Source organism: Dasypus novemcinctus, chromosome 18 (assembly GCF_030445035.2).
Source record: "Dasypus novemcinctus isolate mDasNov1 chromosome 18, mDasNov1.1.hap2, whole genome shotgun sequence".
Classification (NCBI taxonomy): domain Eukaryota; kingdom Metazoa; phylum Chordata; class Mammalia; order Cingulata; family Dasypodidae; genus Dasypus; species Dasypus novemcinctus.
The window spans coordinates 76183840-76205188 of record NC_080690.1 but is presented as its reverse complement, the minus strand read 5'-3'; the positions used below and the strand labels follow the sequence as shown (position 1 = coordinate 76205188).

The 21349-nt window shown below is 42.2% G+C and overlaps 1 protein-coding gene and 1 pseudogene across 2 annotated transcripts; both read right to left on the bottom strand.

Moving 5' to 3' along the window:
• LOC131274175 (Golgi-resident adenosine 3',5'-bisphosphate 3'-phosphatase-like) overlaps positions 1-2897 on the bottom strand; it is an 11225-nt pseudogene extending 8328 nt beyond the window's left edge.
• Positions 981-21349, bottom strand: LOC101428765 (zinc finger protein 83-like). 2 transcript variants are annotated; one of them, XM_012520443.4, is made up of 3 exons: positions 21187-21349; positions 13288-13414; positions 981-7360 (listed from the first exon to the last, which is right to left on the bottom strand). In XM_012520443.4, exons 1-3 carry the CDS (start codon positions 21250-21252, stop codon positions 5427-5429), a joined length of 2127 nt encoding a protein of 708 aa, XP_012375897.2. In that variant the 5' UTR covers positions 21253-21349; the 3' UTR covers positions 981-5426. The 2 variants fall into 2 exon arrangements, with proteins under 2 accessions (XP_012375897.2, XP_071065529.1); XM_071209428.1 differs by lacking the exons at positions 13288-13414; positions 21187-21349 and adding an exon at positions 7664-9251.

The window sequence follows — 21349 nt, the reverse complement described above, 5'->3', positions numbered from 1 at the left end:
AGCATGCCCCATAAGGAGAGCCACCCCACATGAAAAAAGTGCAGCCTGCCCAGGAGTGGCACCACACATACGGAGAGCTGACGTAGCAAGATGATGCAACAAAAAAGAACACAGAGAACAGACAATGGGGGGAGGGGAGAAGGGGAGAGAAATAAAAATTAAACCTTAAAAAAAAAAAAAAGAATGACGGTGGACCTCCTTCTCACACATATACAAAAAAAACAAAACAAAACAAAACAAAAACCTGCAAAAGGATCAAAGACCTACCTGCAAGAGGTACAACTATAAAAATCTTAGAAGAAAACATTGGGATGGGTGATAGTTTCATAGATATGAAACCAAAACTACAAGCAAGCAAAGAAAAAATAGATTGTCAGCAAAATTAGAAACTTTTGTGCTTCAAAGGACACTTCAAGAAAGTGAAAGGATAATTCACAGAATTAGAAAATATTTGCAAATCATTTATCTGCTAAAATTCTAATTTTCAGACAACATAAAGAGCTCATAAAACACCATAAAAAGGCAAGCCAATCTAAAAATGGGCAATGGATTTGAATACACATTTCTCTAAAAAGATTTATAAATGACCAGCAAGCACATGAAAAGATGCTCAATATTATTTGTGGTAGGGAATACAAATGCAAACCACAATGATATCACCTATTAGGACTTCAAAATAATAAAAATAAAAACAGTAATAAGAAAACAGACAACAATTAGTGTTGACACGTGGAGAAATTGGAACCTTCGATCATTGCTGGTGGGAATGTACAATGGTGTAGCTGCTTTGTTAACCAGTCTATTCTTCAAATAGATACACAAAACAGTCAATATATGACCTAATTACAAATACAGCCAAGAGAAGTGAAGATATACCCCACAAAAACTTGCAAGTGAACATTTGTAGCAGCATTATTCAAAAGAGGAAAAGAGAAAGAATCCAAATGTCTGGCAATGGATGGATAAAAACATTGACAACATTAATAATAATGAATTTTTATTATGTAGCCACAAAAAGGAATGGAATACTGATTAAAGCTACAACACAGATAAACACTGAAAAGATTATCATAGGTGAAAGAAGGCACATACTAGCTCCATATTGTATGAGCACATTCATATAAAACATCAAAAATAGTTAAATCTAAGGAGGCAGGGAGTAGATTATATGTTGCCAAGAGTGTGGGGTGGGGGTGAGGGATTGAGAATGACAGTTAATGGGAACAGGGTTTCTTTCTGGGGTGAGAAAAATGTTCTGGAATTACATACTGCTGATGTTAGTATAACATTTTACATCATTCTGGTTCTTTCATGAAATAAAGATGTTCTTAATTTCACACACACTTTCACTGCACTGAACAAAGTGTCCTAGCTATGCATCAGGAAAGGATACATAGGAAGTTATAAGCAAGAGGAAAACTGGTCTTTCCCAAGAATGGAGCCAGAAGTTTGAACAATAAATATTCAGTCTTGTATTAGAAAGCTTGACTCCCCTTTTATTTTTTTATTTCTGAGAGATTTTTAAGTCTACCTCCTCCATTTCTACTCAACATCTAGGTAAGCAGAGAACCTCAAACCACATATAGGCACACTCACCCCAGGCACTAAACACCATGTATACCCTGACTTCTGAAGTCATTTTTGGAATAGCTTGGGAAATCTGCTCTACTCTCTCCAGAAAAGACTTATTTAATAAAACATTCTCAAACACTTTTGCATATGGAATGATCAGTCTCAATATCCAAATCAAATTTTTGTAATCAAATTTATGTTTGGTGAGATGTTTAGAGGTACAAATCAACTAAAACTACTTTGGAGGTGAATATAAAATTCCGTGATTATCAGCAGTGATGGAGGCTCAAGCAATTAGGTGCCTCCCTCCCACACAGGAAGTCCCAAGTTTTGTCCCGCTGCTGCGTAAAGGGGAAAAAAAGAAAGAGACAAGCAAACAGGAAGCACAAAGAAGGGGGAGGGGAAAATAAATAAAATCCATGATTATCTATAAGAAAAACCTGCCCTTTATTGTGTATGCTTATTCAAAAGGAGAAATACATGAACAGGGACCCGTTAGCATTATTTAATGAGGGCTCCAAGCAGGAAAAATATGGTGTTGCTTTTTCTTTATTCCTGAAATTTTCCTTTATTTTCAAATATTTTCATATGATTAATATATTTTTACCTCATGTAGTTAAGGCCAATGCAAGCCATGGACTTTACTAAGGCACAAAATGGGCATGTAGAAATACAATCATGGCACATGCATATGAATAATAAAGCAGGTTTTGGCAGGGTAGTCTGAAATTGCAATGCTAGATTTTTAAATTGCAGTCACATTAATAGCCAAGGGAAAGAGTGGAGAGAATAACTCAAGTGCAAACTATGAAGGTATATTCCCCAAATCGTATGCTGTTTGATTTGACAGCAGCTTAAAGCTTGGGAGCCTATTGGTGTATTGTTGATGTTTGTTATGAAGTACAGCAATAGGTGGGAAAGGCTTGAGATGATAGAAGGAAACACTATTAAAAAATTATTTTATTGCTTGAAGCATGAGATCATATATTCAATTTAAAATGGTAACAAACATATGCAGAGTAGTGTGCATATCCTACATGTGCACACAGTATTAACTTCTTTCCAGTTACCAACATTAAAACTAATTCTTGATTAATCCTTCCTACATAACAGGTATTTCATTTCAAAAGGGTGACCCTCATTTCCCTTGTTCTTTGCATCGTATATGCAGTCTCTAATAACTTACCATTCTGCTCCTGTGAAAATCTCAATCTCAAAGTGCTGGCTTGCTCTGTTTCATAGTCAGGTGGTAGAGGAATCCTTTCCAATAATCCAGTGGCCCTCTGTGGTACTACCAAATCTGTAGAAGAGGACCCTAAACACATTATGATAACTTAGACCACACTTTTACTTATTTTCTCTACCACTCCCCATGATCTTATTCATTATTCACATTCACACAATATTGCATGTTAGGATTCAGTACCCATGTTCTTCCAGGTACACTGAGATATGAGTCCCACTAATGTATCTTACTGCTCTCTTCCTGCAGACCTTCATGATGACACATTAAAGGGCTGTGATGAAGGCATAACATCAAGTTTCCAAGCCTCTGGATCAAAGTCACCAATAGCAATACAGCCTTTTCAAGAAACCTCAAATAGAATAATTTTTCATAAAACAAGGACAATTTTCCTTTCCCCAGTCCTCCTTGCTTGACACCTTTTGTGTTTTAAAAATTTCTGATTTTTAATTACTGTGTAGAAAAATTAACATCCAAGGTTGGTTAATAATACTGGAGAACTACAGACCGGTTCTCTGTAGCAGGAAATTTCTGATGGATAGTCCTTTCTGAGAAGTGATCATGTGATTTACCACACTAACTACATTTCTATGGTTTCTCACTGGTAGAAATATGTTGGTGAAACCTCAAGTCACAGGGCTACCTAAAGGCCTTGCCACATGCATACAATGCTTTCTCTATGATTTCTTTCATGACGGCAAAGGTGTGAATGTTTGATAAAAACTTTATTGCACACATTACATTAGTGTGATTTCTCTCCAGGATGTATATTCTGATGTCTAGGGAGGCATGAAGACTGTTTAAAGGCTTTGCCATGTTCATTACATTTGTTAAGATTTTGCTCCAGTGTGAATACTCAGATGAACTTTAAGGTTCATCTTACTTTGACTAACGGCCTTGCCACATGTTACCTTCATATACTTTCTCTCCTGTATAGATTTGACATTAAGGAGTGAACACCAGGTAAATGATCTGCCACATTGATTACATTTGTACACTTCCTATCTACTATGAACTCCCTGAGGACCACCCCCCCCCCCAAGGCTAGAGCATTGTATAAAAACATTGTTATGTATATTAGATTCACAATGTTTCTGTTCAGTATGTATTGTGGTGTCTTCAGGTGTGCTAATTGGGTTTAGGCTTTACCACATTTATTTCATATGTAAGGTTTCTATTCAGTATGGATTCTCTTATGTTTATTAAGTCTTGAACACACAGTAAAAGTTTTGCCATACTCATTACATTTGTATGGTTTCTCCCCAGTAAGAGTTATCTGATGTTCCTCAAGGTTTGATCTTCTGATAAAAGGCTTACCACATTCACTACATTTGTGTGGCATTTCTCCAGTATGAATTCTTTAATGTTTCACAAGGCTTGAAGCACAGATAAAAGCTTTGCCACATACATTGGTGTGACTTTTCTCCAGAAAGTGTATACTGATACTTAAGAGGTGTGACAACTGCTTAAAAGGCTTTGCAACATTCATTACATTGTAATGTTTCTCTCCAGTGTGAATTCTTCAGAGGATCTTGAGGCCAGAGTATTGCTTCATGAACTTACCACATCCAACACATGATTGGTTTCTCTACCATATTAATTCCTGCATGACCCAAAAGGTAGGAACTTTAAAGATTTACCACATTCATTATATTTGTATGGTTTCTCCAGTATGAATTCCTTCATGATCCAAAAGGTGCAAATATTTAGCAAAACCTTTACAACAGTTATTATATTTTTATGGTTTCTTTAAGGTATGAATTCTCTTGTGACCTCAAAGGTATGAACACTTGTTAAAAACTTGACCATATTCATTACATTTGTAAGGTATCTGGTGTGAACTCTATGACACCAAAGGTCTGAAAATTTCATAAAACCCTGCCACATACTGTTTCTCCAGTATGAATTGTTTTACAAGGCTTGCACTATGGATAAAAGCCATTCCTTACATATCACATTTGTGTGGCTTCTCACCAGGATGTGTATTGTTATGACTAGAGAGGCAAGAGAACTGCTTAAATGCTTTGCCACATTCATTACATTTGTAAGGTTTCTCTCCAGTGTGAATTTCATTGGATCTTGAGGCCAGATATTGCCTAAAGGCCTTGCCACATCCAATTCATTTCTATGGTTTCTCTTCAATAAGAATTCTCTCACAATTCAGAATATATGGTAAAAACATTATCACATTCATAACATTAGTATGGTTTCTCTCCCATATGATTGCTACAAGGACTTGCAAGGTTTAAATTTTGAGTATAGGCTTGGCCACATACATTACATTTATATGGTTTCTCTCTGGTATGGATTCTTTGATTTTCATGGGACTTGAGACCTATTTTAAAGGTTTTGTGACATTCATTATATTTTTAAGGTTTCTCACCATTTTGAATTCTCATTACCCAAAAGTATGAATGTCTGGTAAAGGCTTTAGCACAAGCACTACATTTGTAAGATTTCACTCTGGTATGAATTCCTCATGATGCCAAAAGTCTGAACATTTCAGAGAAATCTTACTACATTCATTATATTTATGTGGTTTTTCTCTAGGATGAATTCTCTGATGTTTCACAAGGATTGAACTGTAGATTAAAGCCGTCACACACATATTTCATTTGTGTGTTTTTTCTCCAGCATGTGTATTCTGATGGTTAGAGAGGTGTGTGAACTGGTTAAACGCTTTGCCACATTCATTACATTTGTAAGGTTTCTCTCCAGTGTGAATTCTTTGGTGGATCTTGAAAGCAGAGCATCGTGCAAAGGCCTTGCTACATTCATTACACTTGTAAGGTTTCTCTCCAGTGTGAATTCTTCGGTGGATCATAAGACCAGACCATTGCCTAAAGGCCTTGCCACATGCAACACACTTGTATGGTTTCTCTCCAGTATGAATTTTCTTGTGATCCCAAAGGTACGAACGTTTGGTAAAAGCTTTACCACATTCATTACATTTGTAAGGTTTCTCACCAGTATGGATTCTCTCATGAACCAAAAGGTAAGAACGTTTGATAAAAGCTTTGCCACATTCATTACATTTGTAAGGTTTTTCCCCAGTATGAATTCTCTTGTGATCTGAAAGGGATGAAGATTTGGTAAAAGCTTTACCGCATTCACTACATTGGTAAGGTTTCTCTCCAGAATGAATTCTCTCATGATCCAAAAGGTATGAACGTCTGGTAAAAGCCTTACTACATACATTACATTTATAAGGTTTCTCTCCAGTATTAATCTTTTCAGGACACCAAAGTTCTGAAAATTCATTATATTTGCCTGATTTTTCTCCAATATGAATTTTTTGATGTTCCAGAAGGCTTGAATCATGGTTATAAGTCTTGCCACACAAATTACATTTGTGCATTTTCTCTCCAGGATGTGTATTCTGATGCTTAGTGAGGTGTGAGAATTGCGTAAATGCTTTGCCACATTCATTACATTTGTAAGGTTTCTCTCCAGTGTGAATTCTTCGATGGATCATAAGACCAGAATATCGCGTAAAAGCCTTGCCACATCCAACACATTTGTATGGCTTCTCTCCAGTATGAATCCTCTCATGATTTGAAAGGTATGAACGCCTGGTAAAAGCCTTACCACATTCATTACATTTGTAAGGTTTCACTCCATTATGAATTTTTTTGTGATCTGAAAGGTATGAACGTCTGGTAAAAGCTTTACCACATTCATTACATTTGTAAGGTTTCTCTCCAGTATGAATTCTCCAATGACTTACGAGGTATGAATTTTTACTATATGCCTTGCCACATACATTACATTTATGTGGCTTATCTCTAGTATGGATTCTTTGATGTCTTGTGAGGTTTGAGAACTGGTTGAAGGTTTTGCCACAGTTATTACATTTATAAAGTCTCAGCTCAGAATGAATTCTATGATGACTAGCAAGCATGGAGTACTGGCTAAAATCCTTCCCACATTCATTACATTTGTAGTGTTTGTCTGTAATGGGCGTTTTCTCCTGTTGTGCAAGCAATGAACAATGCATGAAAACCTCCCCATATTTATTGCACATGTTTGTTTTGACACTAGGAGGAAATCTTTGAAGTGGTGAAACCAAAAAATAATTGTTCATAGACTTTTCCACTTCATTACATTCATACATTTTCTCTTCAGTAGGTAATTTCTGCATTTCAGTCAGATGTGACTGAAATCCAAGTGTATTTTCAAAACATTTGACATAATTGCTCCCTACATAGCCTGTCCTCTTTAAAATTGACTTCTCATCTTTGAAATAATGACAATTTTTTCTAACCAGAACCTCTGTTAAAGGGAAATTACTGTAGGATTTAATGTGTTGTTGATTTTTTATACAAGTGAGATTTTTGCTTGCAGCCATAAGCACTCCTTTGCATTTTCTTTTGCCATATTCTTGGAGACACTCCAAATCATGCATCTCTCTCCAGATTTCCCTGAAGTCAAAATCATCAATGCTAAGTCTTTCATGCCTTTTCATTAATACTGGCTGGCATAATTCTCCAATATTAATGTCCTCTTCTGGTAATAATTCCTTAATCTCACATTTCGGAGAGACAGCTGAAAGACAGAAAAGACCATTGGCTTCCTATTAACTAGAGTTGAAATATTTTACATTAGAAAACATATTACACCAAAATTGATACATGTAGCAAATAAAGAAATTTCTCAATCATGGTTTTCAAATGTTGAAGTACACAGAGACCAGGATCCATCAATAAAGTTTGTTTACATATTGAGACAGATTCATAGTATTTATGAATTCCAAAAAAATAATTGATTATGTTTGTAAACTGGTCTGTTCCTCTGGGCATGACACCCTTTGATTTTATTATAGTCAAAGGTTTGATTTACTTGATTTACCTAAGATTAGGGCCTTGGTTCGACCATGTCAGTAGGGCGCTGAGCCTCACCCTCTTGGTGTTCAGGCACTCACACTGAAAAAGACAGGACAGAGGACAAAAGACACCTCCATAGACATGACTGAAGCCAAAGGAGGAGAGATGATCCCAAGAGTCTATACCTAACCTTGTGAAGAGAACAGAGCTGCTGAGCCCAGAAGAAACAAGCCCCGCGGAGAGAGAAGAGCTTTATGCTAGCCTACAGCTGAGATCAGAAGACGCTGGGACCATGCAGCCTTAACAGGAAGATGGAAGGCTGAACCCTCATACACATCACCCACCATCTTGCTTCAATATGTGGCAAATGACTTTGGGTGAGAAAGTATCTCTTCTGGTACCTTCGAATGGACTCTTTAGGGCCTTGTGACTGTAAGCTTCTACCCCAAATAAATATTCTTTATAAAAGCCAACAGAGTTCTGGTACTTTGCATCAGCACTCCTTTAGCTAACTAATACACATGTTATTCAAATTATTTTAAGATAAGCCTGGTTTCAAATACTCTATGACCACTCATAATATATAAACTTACAAATGTCCTGAAATAAGGACTATTTGTCCACTGTCCTCTCAAAGCACACACCAATTTGCAGAAAACATATGGGTGGTTGATATTTGGAGAAAGATAACATATTTTATTAGTGCATATTTACCACATAATTTCTGTACAGAAATAAATACTAATGCACAGCATTATGTAATGCAATGTTAAATAATACACAAAAAATTAGTAATGAGAAACAAAGAAATGGTAGTTCAGGGTTGCAAAACTAAAATGTGAATAGGAAAGTCAGGTATAATCTAATAAAAACCACGGGAAGAATAACAAAATATTTTTCTGAATAGCTGTTATAAATATAACTTTATCGATGCAGTATAAGCATTTTACAACATTAACAGTTAGTGCCTTACAATGTATTACACAATATATTCTGGAAATCCAACATATCTAAGTCATAATAAAAACTCGTAAGCAAAACAGTAAGAGCCAGAGCTAAAGACAATAGAAAAATAATAAATAATCACAATTATAATATTGTGGAATTCTAAGGTGTTTGTCATTGGAAGCAAAATAAAGGATTTATTTTCCAGAAGAAGCAAAAAATATAAGAATTGAAAATACGTTGCAACTCACTGCCTGCTGACATACCAATCTTTGATGAATACAATTATTGAGTTTAAAAACTGTGAAGGGCATGATCAAAGAAAATAGCAGGGTAGGCAATTCTTAAAAGTGCATCTCGGGAAGTGGATGTGCCTCAAGTGACTGAGCTCCTATCTACCATACAGGAGGTCCAGGGTTCAATTCCTGGGGCCTCCTAGTAAAAGGCAACCTGGACCATGTGGCAAATTGGCCCACAAAGAGTGCTGGCCCATGTGGACTGGCCTGCATGGAGTACTGGCCCATGTAGAGAAGAACTGGAGCAGCAACATGATGCAACACAAAGAGACACAGAGGAAAGACAATAAGAGATGCAGCAGACCAGGTGCACAAGAGACTGAATACTTCTCTCCCACTCCAGAAGGTCCCAGGATTGTTTCCCGGAGCCACCTAAAGAGAAGACAAGCAGACATCAAGGAACACACAGTGAATGGACACAGAGCAGACACTGAACAGAAAACAAGGTGGGGGGGGGGGGAGTTAGAAATAAATAAATCCTAAAAAAAAAGTGCATCCCATCACAAATATAGAAAATTAACTAACAAAATATGGAAGAATCAATTTTATCACAACTTGGGAATCTAACCCAAGGTATAGAGCAGTTAGTGAACAGTTAAGAAAAAGGCGGCTGAGTCTCAGTAGGAGAGATCTGAAGTGATTTAATTTACCTGTATACAACCCATGCTCCCCTAATCGGCAGGGGACTTGAAGGCACCAGCCCACATTCCCAGAGAAGTGCCAAGTACCAGGGAGCACATAAACTTTCTTTTAAAGAATTGGGGGTCTTTTTAACCTGTCTGATGGCTGGTGTCTTCCTGAAGGAATAGCTCAAAGAGCTTGCCTTTATTTTGCCTAATTCAGAATTCTACCATAGGAGAAGCAGTATCAGTAGGGCCGTGGGTTTATGGTGGTGGTGGCAGTAGTTGGGGGGGGGGCAGGGAGAACTGCTCAGGACTTAAATTTACAAGGCACATGTATTAGCTGCTGACATCTGGAGCAAGGGATTACTATTGAGGTAAAAAAGAGAAATAATGAATACACTAGAGACTTAGATGTTTTGGGGAATAAGGGTTTTGAAAGGCTCCTACATATTCCTGGGAATCTAGAAGGTCACATGTGTCCAGGTCTAGGTACATAAGAAGACACTCGAAGAGGTCAAATTGTAACCAATGTTCCACACAAAAGCAAGGTGTTAACAACTAGGTAGAATATGGGAATTCTGTATTTTATGCATGATTGTTCTTTAAGTCTGCATCTTCTCTAATAAAAGAAAAATTGACTTATGACAAATCTATAGAAATCAAAACAGTATGCTTGGCATAGTATATATATATATATATATATATATATATAAATGAATATAATAGAATTGAGAACCCAATAACAAAACCATAGACCTAGATCAACTCATTGTAAGAAGTTGCCAAGACCATTCACTGGGGTAAAGAGTAGTTTCTTCATGTGGTAGCGGGACATCTAGATAGCCACATGCGAAAGAATGAATTTGGACACTATCCTCACACCATTTACAAAACTTAACTGAAAGTGGAAAAAGGACCTAAATATTTTTAGAGGCTATAAAATTATCAGAAGAAAACAGGAGTAAATTTTCATGATTTGGGACTCAGAATGGATTCTTGGTATGGCATCAATTTAACAAACAAAAGAGGAAATAAAGGTAAACATGACTTCATGAAAATGAAATACTTTTGCTCAACCTAAGTTTTTATTAGGGAACTACAAACCAGAGTCACAAATGAGATATCACAGCAAACGTAGAATGAGAGATGTTATTAAAAAAAACAAAAAACAAAAAACAGAAAACAAAAAGTAGTACTGGAGAGGACACAGATATTTGGTACTTCAGTGCATTGTCGCTGGGAATGTAAATTGGTACAGTTACTGTGGAAAGCAATATGGTAGTGTTTCAAAAAATTAAATGCAAAATTAGCAATGACCCACCAATTCTGCTTCTAGATATATATGCAAATGAAAGTGAAAACAGGATCTCATACAGTTACTAATACACCAATTTTTATAGCAGCATTATTCAAAATAGCCAAAAGGTAGAAAGAACTCACGTACCCATCAACAGATGAATGGATAGAAAAAATGTTCTATATACACACAATGGGATATTACACAGCCATAAGAAAGAATGAGTGAAGCGAATGTAGTTCAAGTGATAGGGCTTCCACCTACCATATGGGAGGACCTGGGTTTGATCCCCAGGGCCTCCTGGTGAAAATGAAGAAAAAAGTGTGCCTGTGTGGTGAGCCAGTGCCCACGTGGCAAACCAGTGCCCACGTGCCGAGCTGACTGCCCACGCGGTGAGCCAGTGCCCACGCAAGTGAGTCACACAGCAAGAGGATGACACAACAAAAGAGAGATGAAGGGGAGAGTAAAGGTGAAGCACAGTAGAAACCAGAAACCAGGAACTGAGGAGGCACAGCTGACAGGGAACTTCTCTCCACACCAGAGGTCCCCAGGATCAGATCCCGGTGAATCCTAAAGGAGAAAAAAATGAGAAGAGAAGACCAAAAGAGAAATAGATACAGAAGATCACACAGCGAATGGATACAGATAGCAAAAACGGGAGGGAGGGGGAAGGGGGAGAGGAGAAGGGGGGAAAATAAAATAAATCTTCAAAAAAAAAAAAAGAATCAATTCTAGGATGCGCTGGAATCTTGAATATCTTATGATCAGCACAATAAGCGAGACCCATAGGACACCTATAAGAGATGTTTAGAAACAGTAAATTTTCAGTCAGAAGTACATTTATATGTTACCAGGGGATTGAGGAAGACTGAATGTTTGGTGGTTGTAGAGTGTTTGTTTAAAATAAATAAAAACTTTTCTTCTTCAAAAGGACACTATCAAGAAAGTGAAAAGACAATTCACAGAATGGGAGGAAAAATCTGTACATCATATATCTGATGAGGGACTTATATCTAGAATACACAAAGAACTCTCTCAACTGAATAACAGAAAAACATACAATCTAATTAAAAGGTAGGCAAAGGAACTGAATAGACACTTCTCCAAGATATACAAGGGGTCAATAAGCAAATGAAAAGATGTTCACCATCATTCAACTTCAAGTAAGTGCAAATGAAAACTACAATAAGACAGCACTTCACACCCAACAGGATGGCTAGAATCAAAAAGCCAAGCAGTAAGTGGTAATGAGAAATTGGAGAAATTGGAACTGTGGTAGATTGAATTGTGTACCCCAATTTGGACTTGTTCTTGATCCTGGTCCAGATTCTGGTGGGTGTGGATCAATTATAAATTGGATCACTTGAAGATGTTACTTCAGTTAAGGTGTGGCCCAACTGAACCAAGCTGGGCTTAACAAGAGATTAATGAAGTCCTTTATAAAGACAAAAGGCCATGAAAAGAAGCCAGATGTCTAAAGAACCTGGAGGAGAAAGGAGACGGCATTGCAGGTGCATCGCCATGTGACAGAAAAGCCAAGGAACCCAAAGATTGCTGGTCAGCCTTAAGATTCCAATCCTGGGAGGAAGCAGCTTTCTACCCTCTGAAACCATGAAGCATTAAATTCCTATTGTTCTGCCAACCCATTGTATGCTATTTGTTTTAGCAGTCAGGAAACTAAGACAGGCACCCTCACACACTGCTGGTGGGAATGTAAAATGGTGCAACACTTTGCAAAACAGTCTAGCACTCCTTCAAACAATTAAACAAAGAGTTAACCATACAACCCAGCAATTCCACTCTTATATATATACACACACAAAAATACTGAATAGAAAATTTAATAGCAGCATTATTCATTATAACCAAACAATTGGAACCACTCAAATGTCCTTCAAACAATGAATGTACGGAGGGTGGTATATTTATACAATGGAATTCTATTCAGTGATAAAGAGGAATGATGCAATGGTACATGCTACAACATGGGTGAAACTTGAAAATATGAAGATAAAGAAAGAAGCCAGTGATGAAAGACTATATATCATATGAATCTATTCATAAGAAAGGTCCCAATTATGATAATACAGAGACAGAAAATACAGTACTGGTTGCTTAGGGCAGGAGGGGATGGGGGAATAGCAGGGTGATAGCTGATAGATAAGGGTTTTCATTTTGAGAGGATGCAAATATCTCAAAATGTACTAAAAACCACTGAAGTATACATTTTAGGTGAGTGAACTGTAGCTCAATAAAGCTGAAAGAAAAATGTTTGGCATAAGATTTTGTGCTTACTCAAGCCCTTATAACTAATATAGCATGACGTGTGTGGTTAAAGGCCAGCTACTAGAGTATGATGCTTTTCATTTCTAGAATGCACACAACTTAATCTCATTTAGGCAAGGTTGAGGATCCCAAGTGATTCACAAGAAAAAATACAAAGATACCCAAGGGCACATTCTGACTTCTGGAAGGAAGTTATGCTCACCCAGGGAGATCAGGTTCCTGTAGTTCTCCATCATCACGTCCTTGTACAAGGACCTCTGCTCAGGGTCCAGGCATTCCCATTCCTCTTGAGAGAACTCTATGGCCACATCCCGGAATGTCAACAGTCCCTGAAATGAAAAACACATTTCACCAAGTGGCCATGGGGAGAATTCTCATCCTCCCACAAAAGGAAAGGGGATGTTTTAGGGATCAACTCTACTGATGAGTGTTTTGACAGATCCACATGAAATAATATTCAGCAAACCATATATTGCTTATTTTGTTTTAGCATACTTTTCCATCAAGGGATATAAAATACACAAAAAAATCAAAATGGATTTCAAGGTTTTGTGAATAAAAGAAACACACAATTGAAAAAATTCAACACAGGGTCCTCTATATGCTAATGCAAGATATGATGTTGTACAGAGCAAGTGCAGTCAATTTTTAGATGAGTTAGAACAGGAGTGGTGTCTTTAAGGATGATAAAGTCTAAGCTGTTTAGAAAGGTCAGAATCTAAATACTGTTTAGGATACAGCAAAAGCAATGACCATCAGATTTGCAACAGATATCATGTTCTAAGCATTCCTCTAAATGCTTTACTTAAGTTAATTCCTATAATGATGTAAAAATTTATTACAGGAAGATCAAATTCTACATTCAAGAGGAGACAATTGAGCCACAAAGCATGCAGGGCTCAGATCAAACCGTTCATAAATGGCAGAGCCAGAGCTAAACCCAGGAAGTTGGGCTGACACCTCGATCTCGGGCTTGTGGCCTCCAGAACCACGAGAACAAATTTCTGTTCCTCTGAGCCGCCCAGTTTGTGGTCATGCCTTGGGGCAGCCCCAGGAAACCAAGACCCCTGGCTGATGAGCATGAAGGTCTTGAGCTAAGCATTTCCCGAGGACCTCACGGGAACCTCCCGGTCCTAGAGGTGAGTGCACCTCTCCCCTTTTCATCACGGAACAGATGGAGGCTGAGAGGTAAAGACGTCGCCTAAGCGAGCACTGAGACCTGGAGTCCAACTCCGCCTGCCCTTCTCTGCTTGGCTCCCAGGGCAGAGGCCAGAATGAAGTGACTTGTGAGTGGAAGGAAAGGCCCCAGGGGGAGTGGCTCAGGGGCCTCCTGGCAGCCTCTTCCCAGAAGGGAGGGAGCGAGAGGAGCGGGACACCCTAAGCCCAGAGTTTCCCTAGACCCCAGGCACCTGGGATGAGGCCTGGGGATGCTGGGGCTCCTAAATTAGCTCGGCTGCCTGGCCCAGCCTCTGCCTCCCACCCTGCTCCCCCCACTGGTCTCCTGGCTGTTCCCCCCTAGAGCCCTGACCCAGCTGATCCCCTGCCAGCCGCTCTCCCCCCTCATTGCTCTCCCCAATCCTCCACTCCCTCATTTCACTCCAGCGCCAGCTCAAGGGCACCTCTTCAGGGAAGCCTTCCCCAGCCACCCTGTCAAAAGCAGTAGCCCTGGGCTTGCTCCAGCCCCTGCTCCTGCCTCCTTTGTCCTTTGTCCTGTCAGCCCCTATCCCCCCTGCCATCACTATAGGCCCCATCACTATAGGCCATGGTCGCCTCCTCTACTAGAACGTAAGCACCACCAGGGCAGCTGCTGTGCTTTTTTGCTCCCTGCTGTGTCTCTGGCACCTACATCAGAATCTGGTGCTCTGTCCTTGGGACACCCATAGATAAGGACACGATGCCATCCTTAGTCTCCTTCTCTGATGTTTGCAGAAATGCTCCAATTCCTTACAAGCCCACATCTACAGCTACAAGCATGGAAAGATCTGGAACAAATAGTAAGTGAAAATATCAAATTGCAGAACAAAAGGTTTGGCGTTCAAATAAAATTGAAAGCCCACGCCCATTCTCTATCACCCTGGAGCACTCACACAGCCTTCAGGGTAGACAAAGGCCGCCTGTAAGACCTCACCGTCTGGAACTGCAGCGCCCACTTCTCCTCCCCCAGCCGGCCCCTCAGCCACATGTGCCGCCAACACCGCCTCCTGCACTCCCTGACAGAGCTCCAGAACAACTGGACCCTACCCGGCATGCACCGTCTATGGCAGCCTGTGTCCCCCTAACCACTGCCTACTCTGAACCCTCCAGTCATGTGGTCCAGGGTGACCCCATTGTGCTGAGTCGAGGATCTGAACGCCACCATCGCCAAGAGACCCAGTGCGCCATCAAGCCTGTGAACGGTGTCCCACAGTTGGCATGGGTGGGGTCAACTACCGGCCCCCCAGCTGCACCATGGGGCAGCCGACAGAATACACCCTGGGCCATACCACAGCCACTGCCAAGACCTGGGCCCACAGACGCGGCTGATGCAGGCCAAGCAGGCCCCGGGACGGGGGCAAGACCCAGGACAAGGGGCATTCCCGGAAGTCCACAATCTGGACGCCTGGGAAGGATGATGAAGAAGTGGGCCCAGAGGTGGGGTCAATGAGGCCAAGAGTGAGGAGTTCGAGGGGGTCCCCACACCTGCAGCACCCGCAGCATCTCTCTCCCTGGTTTTTCTCTCTTATTTCACTGCTTCCCCAACCCCTATGAATACAACCAATGTTAAAAAGAAAAATGAAACACAAAAATCGAGACCATTAAGAATCAACACTATCCAAGGGAAACAATTAAGGCCACATGTGAGCTGCATGTATACTTTAAAAACTTTTATTTGTGTTAAAAAGAATCAGGTGAAATTGATTTTAATGTGTAAACTATTTAATCCAAATACATATAAAAATTGATCATTTCAGTATGTAATCAGTATAAAATGTTTTAACTATTTTTCATTCATTCTTTTGTACCAAGTCTTAGAAATCTGGGGTGACCTTTACACTCTCAGCACATCTCAATTCAGACTGGCCACATTTCAAGTGCTCAGTAGGCACATATGGCAAAGTGGCTACAGTGATGATGGTGCAGTTCTAGAAAGCTCCACACAGATGTGGTTAGAAGTGGGTGCTGGTGGGGAGGATGACATTTTACAGAGATGGTTAAGTCAGAGACTGGCAGCTGGTTTCCTGTAAAGTACCAAACAGTAAATATTTTAGGTTTTGAAGGCCAATCCACTGTTGTTGAAACTAGTCAACTTTACTCTGATGTTGTAGTACAAACACTGCCAGAGGCCATAAGAAAATGATTTCTTTACAAAACCAGACCTAGAGACCTTGTGTGTCTCTTTGCCAAGCTCAGGTTCAAGTAATGGCTCACAAGGTTCTTCCAGGATCTGCCCTCAGATGCTTCTTCACTCTCATCTCCTAACATCCACAGCTCATTTCCTGGCTATACCACCCGGGCCCTCCTGCTCTTGTCTGACCACAGGCTGCATGTTCTGGCATCAGGACCTCTGCAATGGGTTCCTCTGCCTGGAATACAAGGGGCCTGCTCCCTCCCCCCACTTCTCTGCCCAAATGCCACCTTTTCATAAGGCTTCCCTGTTCATTCTACCTAAAACTGTAACCCACTCCCTGGGCCTCCCCTTCTCCTCCTTTTCTTCCTTCCTCTCCATGGCACTTGACACCATCTACCTTCCTTTACGTTGGATTTGTCTCATCTGCCTCCATGAGAACATGAGCTCCACCAAGGTAAAGATTTTTGCATGGTTTGTTTACTGCTGCAACCTAGTCACAGAGATCAGCACCCAGTACTGCAAAGATATCAATACTTATTGAATGGACAATTTACCTTCACTGACTTCAGTGTAGCAAAATTAGAAGCAGCAAAACAAAAAAAAAAGAAAGCTAAATTAATTGACAAAGTAAAAAAAAAAACAAAACACATGGCTCCCTTCCTCTAGCTCCCACCCCTTTCCCTTCAATCTTCACCTTCCAACCACAGTGACTGAGGGAGGTAGACTAATGCCACCCCACCCCCCAGGTGTCCTGCAGCCAATCCCTGGAACCACTGATTATGCTCATTACAAAGCAAAAGGGACAGTGAAGATGTGACTGACCATGGGTGAGAACTCTGAGAAGAGATTATCTGGGAGGACTGGATCACACGGATCCTTAAATCTAGAGACAATTTCCTGGCTATAGTCAGAGGGAGAAGCGGCTACGGAAGAAATATGAGAGAGCTGGAATGTCACTGGCTCTGTAGATGGAGAAAGCTGAGGAATGCAGAAAGCCTCTAGAAGATGGAAAAGGCAAGGAACAGGTTCTCCCCTAGAGCTTCCAGAAAGGAATACGGTCCTGCCGACACCTTGATTGTAGCCTTGCAAGCTGTGTGTCAGACTACTGAACTACAGAATGATAAGATAAAAAAGTAAAGGAAGATGGTGGACTAGAAAGACACAAGACTCACTTCTCTCCCAGAAAAATATCTAGGAGACAGTCAGAAATGGCCTAGAAAAAAACCTTCTAATGTTTGGGACACCAGGGGAAGGCTGGACACCACCCAGAGGAGAGGTAAAGGAAAAGATGGGAAGACAAAGCTGTGAATGAAAAGCCACAGCTGACTGGTTCAAGCGATTGGACTACCATCTACCATATGGTGGTCCTGGGTTCAGTTCTTGGGGCCTCCTGGTGAAGGGAAGCTGGCCCGTGCGGAAAGCTGACACAACAGAATGATGTAACAAAAGAAAGACAACAGAATGATGTAACAAAAGAAAGACACAGAGAAAAAAGACAATGAAAGAAACGACAAACCAGGGAGCTGAGGTGGCTCAAGCTATTGAGTGCCTCTGTCCCACATCAGAAGGTGCCAGGTTCCGTTCCCAGTGCCTCCTAAAGGGAAGAGGAGAAGAAAAGACAAAGCTGATACAGAAGAATGCAGCGAATGGACCCAGAGAGCAGACAGCAAGCCTAAGGAGCGAGGTGGGGGGAGGGGGGATTAAAAAAAAACCAACCACAGCCGCTGGGGACTGGATGTAGCTCAGGGGCTGACTGCCTGCTTTCCATGTACAAGGTCCTGGGTCCAATTCCCGGTACCTCCTAAAAGGAAAGAAAAAAGCCACAACAGCTGCTGCCAGCACCCTCTCCCACACTATAAAGACTTTTGAATTCTCAGCATCTAGACTGGCTACAGACAAAGGAGGTCTCAGGGATCCACCTCCCCAGGAAAAGGGAGAAGAAGGGACACAACCTAAGGGTGACTCAGCTTTTGATCCACAAATCTGGTCTGTTGTGTCCCAGGAGCCCTTCCAGGCCAAGTGGGGCCATACCATTGTCTGCCCTGGGAGCCAGCAAGGGGCTAAAGAGATCCAGCCCTCTCAATCTCCCTCTCAACTGCCTGGGACTGGTTGTTGACAATGCAGAGGGGAATGGGACTATTTCCTACCTGGGGAAAAAGGGAGGGGGTGGCCAGCAAAGGTTGGAGAACTGCCTCTGAGAAAGTCTGAATTATGAGGCTCTTAGCCTCCAGGCAGGACCCTCTATCACGATCTGTTCCCTGTAGCAGTGAACAGTCTCCAACCAGGCTTTGAATGAGGGCTGCCAAGGAGCACCATCTGCCGGCTCACAAGGGAAGTGTCTGTGAGGATAGTAAAAGTAATAAAGAGAAGCTTTTTCAGGCCTTTACAACCTCCCTCCCCAAGGCCCTAGGAAGCCGGACAGCAACCTGTTACTGGGTCCAGGCCCAGATTTGAGCAACTAACAGGCACAATCCTAAAGACCCTGAACAGGCTGAACCAAGAATCAAAGAACAAGAGTAGACACCCACCTCTTGCCACTAAAACCTTAAGAGAGAGAAATCAAGCATCTGAGTAAATTTAGATGTAGTGTATGAATACAACATGTTAATATCAGACAAAAAAACCCCACATTATGCGAAGTGAAGGACACCAGGCCCAAGTACTATACATTATAAGTCCATTTATATAAAATATAAATATAAATCAATTTATAAAGATAAAATTAAATTAGTGGGAAGGAATGCTAAGGGGTGTGGAATTTTTCTTGACAGAGCAATGAAACTGTTCTAAAATTTTTTGTGGTGATGAATGCACAATAACGTGATGATACTAAAAACCACTGAGTATACACTTTGGCTAGATTGTATAGTATGTGAATATATCTCAATAAAAATGCTAAATAAACAATTTTTTTTGAAATGTCAAGTGAAAAAAAAAGTTAATAAAAAAGAAAAATAGATAAAATTCAGTGACCAAAGGTACCAAGCTCCCTCTTGCCTCAGGGCTTTCCCGTTAGAATGTGCCGGCAGCCCCAGCACTATGACCCCTTGGGCGGGGTCTCTCTTTGCTCTGGGGGCCCTCATGGGCATAGTAGGATGTTGAGCAGCATCCCTGCCTGCTACCCACTAGATGCCAGTAGCACCCCCAGCCCCACTTGTGACAAATAAGAAGGTCTCCAGACATTGCCCAATGTTCCCAGTGGGGCAAAATCACCCCATGGGGTTGAGAACCCTGCCCTTACATGTCCAGCTCCTCTCCCTGGAAGGCTCCTACCCACCGAGAGGCTGTCCCTGCTGAAATGGCCCCTCCCCGTCCCCTCTCTACCTGCTGTGCCTTCTGCCCAAAGAGCCTCATGACTCCCTTCCTTGCCTCCAGGGACCTTGCTCAAACGTCACTTCAGCAAGGCCTCCCCTCCCATTGAATTCCAAAAGAAAAATTATGTACGTAAACTAACCTATTCCTGCTGGGGTGATACTTGTTGATGACACTAGATTTCCTTTAGATCACTTGAGATTGCTTTTGACTGGACTACATCAGGGTGACTCAGGGTGAGTCTCCGTCCTCCTGCTGGGTCTCAGAAGCTAGCTGTATTTGATCCTGCCGTGTGAGAGGACTCCAGGTGTGCCCATTTGACAGGAAAGGAACCCAAGGCTTAGCTAGCTTGCCCATGTCTATCAGCAAGAAGTCAAAGAGCCAAGTGTAGGAGCTGACTAAGACCATCTTCCTTTCTCTTGACAAGCTGCCAGTTCACTCCTTGGGCTCTTCCCGGCTCCCTCCTGGGTCCTGACTATCTTGCAGCTCTAGGACTGCAGAGGAAAAACTCCAGCTGCACGGAGGTGGGAGACAACTACAAATGGAAGGGAAACTTCAGGCACTGACCATTGTAACTAGCAATCTCACTCCTGATCTTCTCCCCTCTCCCTCTCACCAGGCTACCAGGCACCTGAGGGCTCCTAACTGGGGAGCTCCTTATCTCCCTCCTCCTCTCTCCTGGTCCTTATAGCAGCCAGGTGGCCTAATTATGGCAAAAGAAAACATTCTCAGTTAGCTTGTCCTGATGGGGACCTCAATAAATCCCTCACCCATCTCTATGGAAATAAACAGCCCTAACTGCAACATCAACAGATCCCTCACTCATCCCTTGCTATCCTCACGGGCCTTTTCCTCCCACCCACGCCCGCCGGTAAAAATCTGGCGATTTCCAGGAAGTTAACACTGCACTTTGCCCCAACACTGGCTGGTTCCCCCCTGGGGGTGTTGTTTCTGCGCCTCCTCCTCTTGGGGGCCTGCGCCGCACCTGGAGAGAAGGGCAGGAATGGCGAAGGCGGCCCAGGCCGGGGGTTTCCCCACAGCGCGGCGGCCCCGCGGCCGAACCCAGGAGGAGCAAAGGCGCCAGGTGCCGCGAGGCCGGCGGCTCCTCCCCACGCGCAGCCACGCACTCGTCCCCCTGCCCCGCCAGGGACAACTGGGGGGCCTCCGCCGAGCCTGGAGACCCCGCCCCACCCCGGCACCGGCCGTTCAGCCCCAGGGTTTCCGCGCCCATTCTGCAGGCCCGGGACCTTCCAGGCTCGCCCTCGGCCCCGCCCGCTGTTGCGCTAACGCCCAATCCAGAGGGTCGTTTCATCGAGTCCGGTGACCCGGAAGGATGGGAACTGAACGCTGATTGGCCGCCACCCCTTCCTCCGCACCCGACCAACGCCCAGCGTCCACTCCGCGGGCCGCTCAGGCCGCCCGGCCCCTCGCCGTCTTCCCGGGCCCTCTGTAGCTTCCGACCTGCACATCCCGGTTGCGGGGCACAGCCGCGGGGCACAGCGCAGCGTTGCCGTTGGCCGCGGCCATGTTGTCTCAGTCCAGTTGGGTCACACCACCATCAGCTCCGTCACAGGCCGGGGCGGAGATGTCCCGGGCGGGGCGCTTCGGCCTAATTATAGGGGCC

Coding starts and splice junctions, on each gene's coding strand:
- LOC101428765 (XM_012520443.4), bottom strand. CDS start 21,252: ATGGCCGCGGCCAACGGCAACGCTGCGCTGTGCCCCGCGGCTGTGCCC. Junction 13,415..21,186: donor CCCGCAACCGGGATGTGCAG/GTCGGAAGCTAC, acceptor TTTTCATTTCAG/GGACTGTTGACATTCCGGGA. Junction 7,361..13,287: donor CAGGAACCTGATCTCCCTGG/GTGAGCATAACT, acceptor TCTGTCTTTCAG/CTGTCTCTCCGAAATGTGAG.